This window comes from Varanus komodoensis, unplaced genomic scaffold (assembly GCF_004798865.1).
Source record: "Varanus komodoensis strain SLA01 unplaced genomic scaffold, ASM479886v1 scaffold3, whole genome shotgun sequence".
In the NCBI taxonomy this organism is placed as follows: Eukaryota; Metazoa; Chordata; class Lepidosauria; order Squamata; family Varanidae; genus Varanus; species Varanus komodoensis.
Genome location: NW_025335761.1, coordinates 26,269,436 through 26,278,523, shown reverse-complemented (window position 1 = coordinate 26,278,523; position 9,088 = coordinate 26,269,436). Strand labels below are relative to the sequence as shown.

Below are 9,088 nucleotides of genomic sequence, written 5' to 3'. Positions count from 1 at the left end.
GGCTATGTGGATTAAAGCATGTGAATGTTTTGCAAGGCAAATCAACACTTTGAAGGGTGCCCAGAACTGTACTTCCCGCTAGGCTGGAACACAGCAGAATCCCCAAGAATCTCTGCCAGGTCCTGCTGCCAAAGTATCAAAGGCCACTGGAAGATCTAGAAGGATCAACAGGACACATTCTTCCTTACAGTCTTTGACTAAAGTGATATAGCAATTATGTTGCCCTTCACATAGAGGACATGAAGAATTTTAAAAACTAACGCCATGGATCAGCAATCATAGATAGTTGTTTGGCTAGTGAAAAAACTGACAGGAAGAAAATCAATGTGTTCAAACAAGGGTGCAGGAGAAGAGCTTTACAAATACCCTGGACTCACAGAAAGACAAACAAATGGGTCCTAGATTAAATCAAGCCAGAACTTTCCATGGAACCAAAAATGGCAGAACTGAAGCTGTGCTGCTTTTTTTGTTTCTCACATCATAAGAAAGCAAGACAATAATGGAAGCCACAGCACTGAGTATACAAGTGCTAGACAGGGCTGTTAAGGACAAGGCATTTTGGAGGGCTTACGTGTATAGGGTCAGCGGAAGTCAGGAACTACTTGATGGCATGTTACAACAAAGTTAACTGAGTAACTGGGAAAGTTACTAGATTTAAATATATATGTATTTTTAAGTAATGCATTTTGAATCTAGATGTAAGAGGAGTCCATTATGTGTTTGCTGATTGAGCATGTATATATTAAAATATTTTATTAAAATAGTGATCCCTAAATATGTTTAGAATTTGGCCAATAGAAATATGGTCAGTAGTGGTTAGAGTACTGAACTGAGACTCAGTAGACCTTGTTATAGTCCCCATTTACTCATGAAGCTCATTGGGTGATTTTTGGCCAGAGAACCACTCTGACCAAGCCTACCACACAGCATTTTTTGAGGAGAAAATTGAGGATTGTGTAAGCCGCTTTCATTTCCTTGGAAGAAAGTGGGATATAACTGTAACAAATACAATGAATAAGGAATCCTTACAAGGGATCCAGCCAGAGCGGGACACACAGTCAAAATCAGGCTTGGCCAACCTTGATTCAGCCTGCTTCTTTTTAAAGCTTAAACTGGGGTGGGGGCAAAAAGTAAAGAACCCCACTGGGATCAGGGTCAAATTTGATTCCTACCCAGTAAGAATCAAAGATTGCACTGAATAGGGGGTTCAACCCTCTGGCCTCTACCAACTCTACTATTCTCTAATTCTCTGATTTATCTGTGCATCTTTATCTTGGCATCATTTCTTGTTTACAATAGTGTGATGGACATTTGAGAACTTTTTAATGGGGCATGCACTCTTAGGCATGCAGAATCACATACATATATAATAATAATAAATTCTTAACATGTCTTACCAACGTAGCAATTTCAGTAAGGTTATTAGCTGCTGGATTCAAAATGCTAAGAAATACCACTCCTCCTTATAGCCCATTCCTTTCCTTGCACAGTAATTAATAAACCTTCCTTGCCCCCAGACTATCAGCCTAAAAATAGTTCCCCTGACAACAGAGAGATGTCAAATGTAAGCAGCAGGATGCTGAAGTGCCTCGCGATGCATAGCAGGACTACTCTAATGCTGCAGCCTGGTAATTCAGGAATTCATCGCTGATAAATGGGCAGACTTAGTCACTTTTTTTCCAGCAAGGATTGCCATGCCAAATCTTTTGTTATTAAAGGGAGTTTCACCTGGTTGTGGTATAGTTCTCCTCATAAAAATACCAAGGTAGCAGAACATCCAAGTCCAGTTCTCAAATTTCAATGTTAGAGTCCATCTTTTTTAACACGGAGAGCCATCCTGGTTCAGGGGGAAGGCCTGTCTAGTCCAGCACTGTCTTTCCATAGCGGCCCACCAGCTGTCTGTGGAAGGCCAAAACCAGGCCATGAATGAAATTGCACCCCACACTCATTGGTTATATATTTCCCTCATGAATTTGCCTTAGTTGCTTCTGATGTTTTAGTGAATATGGAAGTGTTTCTCAAGAGTTTTATATGCATAGAAGGGTAAAATATACATCTACTAAAAGAAACACATGTGATCTGACTTACAAATTTGACTTAAAGGCCTTCAATGCATCACTGAGAGAAGTGCAGATGGGAACATTGTGGAGGTTACAACTGCCTACCCTCACACACACACCAGACCACCACCACCCTTTTTACTGTGAAAGTTGCCTCTTGAGACTTGAAGAGATTTTACTTGAAAAATTCTCAAAATGACTTGAGACTCGACTTGGACTTGAAAGTAAAGACTTGAGACTTGACTTGAGACTTGGAGTAAAGGACTTGAACATATCATTGATAATAATAAAGTATATGAGCAAAAATATCTCAAGTCGCTTCATTAAATACATAAAACTACCAGCAGCTGTTCCTGCCAGGGTTTGGATTTATTTTTAAAAAAGGAAAGTTGTTGTTAGATACTGGAGTATTTTTAGAAATTAGGCTAGAAAGCAGACAATCCTTATCTGAGCTGCTCACATACTGCCTGAAGGCCTTGTACCATTCATCCCTGATTAACTATATGAACGTTAATTTATGAAACAATCACCCTGTTTCTATGTCTTGCACTGTTAGGCCACAGTGACAGGTTAAAAAGCTGTAATTTATTTTTCATGATGGAACTTTTAGAGCTTTTCCAAAGCTATAATGTTGGTGAGGGATTCACAGGTGGCCAGATTACAAAAGCTTTATAACTTAGAGGAACAGGCAGATTGACTATGAATTGATTCTCATTAATAGAAAAATATTTATTCTTTATTTTTATAATTTAGTTCTTTTTTGCATCATAGTCTTGTATGCATGGAGCATTACTGTTTGCCACACTACCAGGGGCAAATCTAAAAAAAACAAAAAACAAAAAAAGAAAAACAAATCCCATCCCCCAATAGCTTGAAGAGTTTTTTTTTAAATAAACTACATCTTGTAAAGAACAATTTTTGGCATCTTTGCCAGCAAAACTTGGCAGCCAGAAACTAATTGATAGTGGTTTTGTAACTAATTGACTTATGTTTATTGTAAATCTGTACATTTATGAAAGTACATTTGAAAGTTAATCTAGAATTGATCTACTTTTTGAAAAGTAGATTTAGGAGACTGAACCCTCTGAATTATCTGTGAGAGCTGCAGTAAAAGAAAATTTACTTTTTTATATTTAAATTGATATCGTTAACAAAGGCTGCCAATCATTGGTTCAGACAAAACAATAAGCCGGGGTTTAAGCCGGGAAATTTTGGCTTATTCTGACATACAAACACTAAAATAAAGCAAGTGCCTCTTCTTCCAAGGAATTTAATTGTGAGATGTAGTAGTGACTGTACTTTAATTGGCTTTGGATATCACTTTCTACATAGAAAGGCCAGTTTCAAAATAGAAACAGTGCTTTTTTGTAGTTCTGAGTCAGCAAAGCACTTAACCAAAGCATTTTTTCCCTTACAAAAAAGGAAGTATGTCTTCAGTTACAAATGGCAGATCATGTGATAAACTGTTCCTGGAGTGCGCTACTTCAAATTGTAGGTGGAAGATAGTAAGACAGAATACTACCTGGCTGGTAGAAAAGCAGATACCAGGAACAAGGATTCTAGCCTAGTTTTGTTCTTGATGTGCTGGTGTGAATGTGTTTTTAATATAAAACACACTCAAGTAAACAAGGTTTTTAAAAAAAGTTTTACTAAATACACCATATACAAATAAAAACATGAAATGTAATTCTGCAAGCAGTCATTTGATTACAATTTTGATAATCGTTTACTTGTAATGTTCATGCTGGTAAGAATTGATACTTCAAGTATCATTATTTACTTCAGTTTAACAGCAATTTGGCTCAGTGCACTAGCTAATGGATGCACATTGCACTGGTCATCTTTCCGTGACTCCTTAACATATATTTCTTTTTCAGGTTCATGTTCAAAAAACAAAGTTCATTTTTCAGCACCATCCTCTTTTTCACTGTCTTCACTATCACTATCTCTTCCAGGATGCTCCGGCATCTTCCGATGTTCCTCCTCTTCCTCTTGTGTCTTTTGTTTCTCATCCGAAGTGTCATCATCCATAATTTCCACTGGTGTACTTTTAATTTCCATTTCTGTTTCCATTTCAGCTTCCTTGCTGTGAAGTATTTCACTTTCCTGGAACTGAGGAGTTTCAGTTTCTTCAACAAGTGCTGGAGGAGGTAATAAATCCTGGTAGGAAAAAAACCAATTCGTGATGGTTTTTGTTTATGAACAGATTCATCTTTAAAACACACATGTGGTCCAATTAGGCATATGAAATCAGAAGACTTCAACCCAATACAAAATCAATTTTCATGCAGTGAAATAAAGTGTCGCCTGCATGTCATTTGTTTGCAGTTATTTCCATTAATTTGTATGATACCGTTGACACAGATGAGGCTTTTTTTAAATGAAGGGCACCATAAGTAAGACACAGCTGATTAAAATGAGCTAATTAAAAAAGAGAAGATTCATGGAATTATTGAAAAAGAACCCAAATAAAATATTTTCAGTGGGATGAAACTGTGTGCATTCGCTTGTGTGTTTCTTTAAAATAACCTATTTAACACAGCAATTTTCAGAATACAATGTAGGATCTAGGCCAGGGATTAACCTCTACTGAGAGTGCAATTCTTTTCCTACCTACTTAGAAGTTTCATGCATTAATGGGACTCACTTCCAGATAAGCGTCCATAGCCTGAAACATGCTTTTCCCATGGGAATTCCACAACTGTAGGCATCTTTGATATTACTGCTCCAAATTCAGTAAGTGGAAACTGAGGGAAGGTCCATAGCACCCATGTGGAGTCCTGCCCCTTTCCTTCATGGTGTGCAGGAAATAATATCTGAACCAAGACATTTCTTTGGATCTCCAACTTTGGCTTCATTTGGTACATTTATATCTCACCTTTCCTCTAATGACCCCAAGGGGGTAGACATGCTCCCCCTCTATATTTTATTTTCACAAGACTGTGAGAAAGGTTAGGCTGAGAGTCAGTGACTGGCCCAAAGTTGCTTTGTGTGACCTTCACAGTTTAGGTGGGAACTAGAATCTGCGTCTCTCATGTCCCCATCCAGCACAACTGCTGCACTACATTGCCTCCCTTTCATGCCCATCTTCTCAAACCTGGAGACCTCCTGCTTATTTTAGACAACTACTCCCAGCATTTATGAACATCAGCCATGATTGTTGGTGCTGATGGGAGTAGAAAGTCCAAAATACCCAGAGGACACCAAGTTTGGGAAGGCTGTTCTATGGCCAAAGAAAGGAACAAGGGAAGGACAAAGCACAGAGAATGAACCCTGACTCCTGGTTCTTGGGACAAAAGAATGTAATGCTTAAAAGGGGTTCTTTCAGAGCCTGGAAGAAACAACTAGCCATTCCTTTTTAAAACTTTATTGGGCTTGCTGGTATCTACTGAGAACAGGTTGATCCACTAGAATATTATTGGATTCCCTCTCACCTTCCCTTATCCTGGAAAGAACTAGTCACATCAATCTTGATACTGTGAAGACGGCAGAGTAACAAATGCCACTCCTACTACTATGTAGCAAGGGGACGGCATACAAAAACTTTAAAGAAATAAATAAATACTCATTCTCTCACACTGTCCTATTTCATCATTTTAATGGAGTTTGCTTTCATCCCAGAATTTAAGCATGCAATTAAAGTGAAGTTCTATTGATTAACTCATTTTTTGACCTAACAGGCATGGAGAGATTTGATGTTACATAGACCATCAAGAGAATGACACTTAAACTGTGAAATTACTAGATCTGGATCTTATAATATAGAACCAAAATGTTATTTTTGGAAGACTGATTATAGACATTCTGCAAATCTGAATCTCTCAAATTAGGGATTCCTTTGTTCTTGGCAAAATATATATTTCATGCTGCCGGATACAAAGTGGGACTCCTTCTGTGATGCAGCTGGTACAATGTTTACCATACAAGATTACTGTCATTCAAGCCTTTTAAGTAAGAATGAACTAATATGATGATAAAAATAACATCTTAACAGTACTGCAAACATATGCCAGAGCATATGCACCACATGTCTGTGGAAGGAAGTATGAGGTACAGACACACAGGGTTTAGTCACTGCATTACTGGTAGTGAAGACAAAATGGACTTGTAGCCTGCTTTTCAGAGTAGTCAGTCACCAGAGTTCCCATTTCTATCAACAAGCCTGTTCTAGGAAAGTCCTGCAGTCTATTTTTAAGGTGAAGGGATGGGGAGAGAAACATTTCTCTCTACAGAAACTAACTAGATTGTTTAAATTAACCCCATTCCCAAATCAGTATTGTGTGCATCTGGCAGAATGCACTGATGTCCAAAGGGTGGTAGCAGCGATATGGCCCTGCTCACCTTATTCATACATATCTTCTCTGTGTGCATCACATATGCAATTGCCACACAATGGCTATGTTCATATGCTCATGACAAACTACAGTTTACTGTGACATGAACTACCTTAACTTACTTCCAGGCCCTTGAGCTCCAGCTCTCTTCTCCTTCTCCAATGTGGTCATGCGAAAAAGATAAGAAGATATCACTTCCACTTTTGATAAATCTCATCTTACCAGTTTGTTCAAATGTGGCAAACTGTGGCCAAACTATGGTTTGTTTAAACAAGTCAACTTCTAGCCATGGTTTACAAAGTTGGCTTTTTTGTCATGAACCACAGGCCTCTAGGTCTGGACAAATAAGAAAGCTGACATTAATCAAAAGCAGAAGCTGAAGTGTCAGAACTCTTTTTTCCTAGCTGTGAACGATGGAAGATGAAGCAAGGTTGCAAACCAGGGAGCAGAAAAGGTTTATTCCTATCTTCTTAAGTCAGAGTTTAGTAAAGTGCCTGAACACAGCCAATATGCTGAGCTCACTTTTAATATCAAGATCATATTGATGGCTTTATTCACCCATTATTTGCTATTACATTATGTTGTTCATTGTTTGTGACTGAAGTATTTTTCTTTGTCTACTAATATATTTATGTTTGCTCTAAATTTGAGTACTGTTTACTGACATTTTCTGTTGTTTTAACTGATGTTTTAAAATATCCATGCTACTGTTTTAAAAATACTTCAGAACAAATAAACAACTATGTACTATTGTCCTTGTCATGCTTTTGGGACTAGTTACCCATGGTGGATTATAGGACAAGGACCTTTTGTTACCAGGGCTTATCTTACGTTTGTCAACAAGATGTCCAGAGGATAAGAAAAAACAGTATCAGTTTCCTCAGCTTTCAGTGTTCTTTACCTGTCTGTGCTGGCGTGTACTCTGTATCATATGCATGTACATATTGTACACAAAGTTGGCCATCTGGGGCATATTCTTTATAACATGTATCTGATGAGAAGGATGTTGTCCATTCTAGGGAAGGAGAAAAGAGGTACCGATTAGAGATGTCTAGAACAAAAGCCAACAGAAGAACCATCTTGAAGTCAGAGGAAAACTAAAATCCTCCTAAAGAAAGTTACTGCTGCTAAAGAGCTGAAAGAGAAAAGGCTGTTTCAGTTCTTACACTACAGTCAGCAGTATACCCTATAGATGTTATTCAAGACAACTAGTCATACCTGCCGGACTGTGGGAAAATACTCTGTGGGGATTATATGCAGTTGAAGAGGACGGGCAGTGAGCTGGCTGAATGCTGGAGTCAGCTCAAAGCAGTTCTGAAACAGTGATACTCTTGCAAATATATAGAGCCCAAGTCTGGCTCTTGACATAGCAACCACCAAGCGCCGAACATCCCTGCCGGAAGAAAATGAAATGAGCAAATCATTAAAATCAGCTACAATTCATTGTTTGCCACTGGAACAATCTTATGGCCACTCACAATTAAAAATCTACTTCAATAATTAAGATATCTAAAGACAGGCTTTTCTTTCCTTTGAATACAAAAATTACTACTCCTCATTCAATAACATGTTTAAAGAATGGAGAAAATAGGGAGCTGCTTTATACGGCAGCGGTTCATAAAACATGTAGTCAGTGTGGTTTATGGTGAGGTTGTGGCATGTACAGGTGCAATTTTGAATATGAACCACAGCTCAGGGGTGTCATGTCATGTGAACCCAGCAAACATTGGTTATGCGAAGGATAAACATCATGGCCTGTTGTTTAACCCTTATATAAGCCACAGTTGCTGAGTTCACATAAACCGCGAGTTCGATAGGCAACTAGATACCTATGAACATTGTGGCTACTCCTGGATTAAATATTCCACAATGAACTCAGTCACTTAGTTTGACTACTAATCCATTTAGCTCAGTACTGTCTAAACCGGCTAGTCATAGATGGTCTCTGGGATTTCAGAAAGGAATCTTTCCCAAAGTTATCTCAAGATGTCCGGAACTGAATCAGCACCATCTGCATGCAAGCATGTACTCTATCCCTGCTCCACCAATGAACCACAGCCCTTCCCAAGGGAGAGCTAAGACCCAGCAATAGGTTTTAAGTGCTAGCAAGATATTCTTGCAATGTATTGTTCTGAAGTGAGAAAAATTTCAAAATGCTTTCTTAGCTGAACCTTCAACTGTTAAAGATGCATAAACATCTATGTTCAAATTTTAAGGGAGTGATTATCTTCATATCTGCCATGTTTTCTTTTCAACATCATTCCAAATGTCAAGGGTTGAAGCAATATAAATACATATTTTCCTAAAGAGAGCTCTTTGAATATACATCTCTGTATAAGCTCAGAGGTTCTGAATATTCAAAATTTTAACACAGCTTTGCTCAATGCACTACCAAGGCAAGCAGATTATTTATTCCATTTATCAGCTGGTTTTAGTAGAACTTCATGATGATAATGATGAAACACAATATTTTGATATCTCATTCCACCTTTTCCATGTCTTCTAAATAGTAGCTGTGGCTACTCACTGCATAAGTCATGTAAACTCTCAATAACTGGATTTGCAAAAATGACAAGCAACTTGAATGTTATTATGGATTGCTGCCTTGTCTAAACCTAGCTGTGGTGATTCACCATTGTGAGTTATTGTGGTTGAGAACTGCAATTAGAAACCACAGTCCGTTCCAGGGTTTTG

The 9,088-nt window shown here is 38.1% G+C and overlaps 1 protein-coding gene across 2 annotated transcripts in view; it reads right to left on the bottom strand.

Annotated features, from left to right (window-relative positions):
- Positions 1–3,686: 3,686 nt before the first annotated feature.
- Positions 3,687–9,088, bottom strand: part of AQR (aquarius intron-binding spliceosomal factor) — a 64,934-nt gene continuing 59,532 nt past the window's right edge. For both annotated transcript variants that reach the window (XM_044436198.1, XM_044436199.1), the window contains exons 33-35: positions 7,613–7,787; positions 7,296–7,409; positions 3,687–4,220 (exon numbers count right to left, since the gene is read on the bottom strand). In XM_044436198.1, the coding sequence (XP_044292133.1) occupies positions 3,960–4,220; positions 7,296–7,409; positions 7,613–7,787 (550 nt within the window). In that variant the 3' untranslated portion in view covers positions 3,687–3,959. The remainder of the gene's footprint in view (positions 4,221–7,295; positions 7,410–7,612; positions 7,788–9,088) is intronic.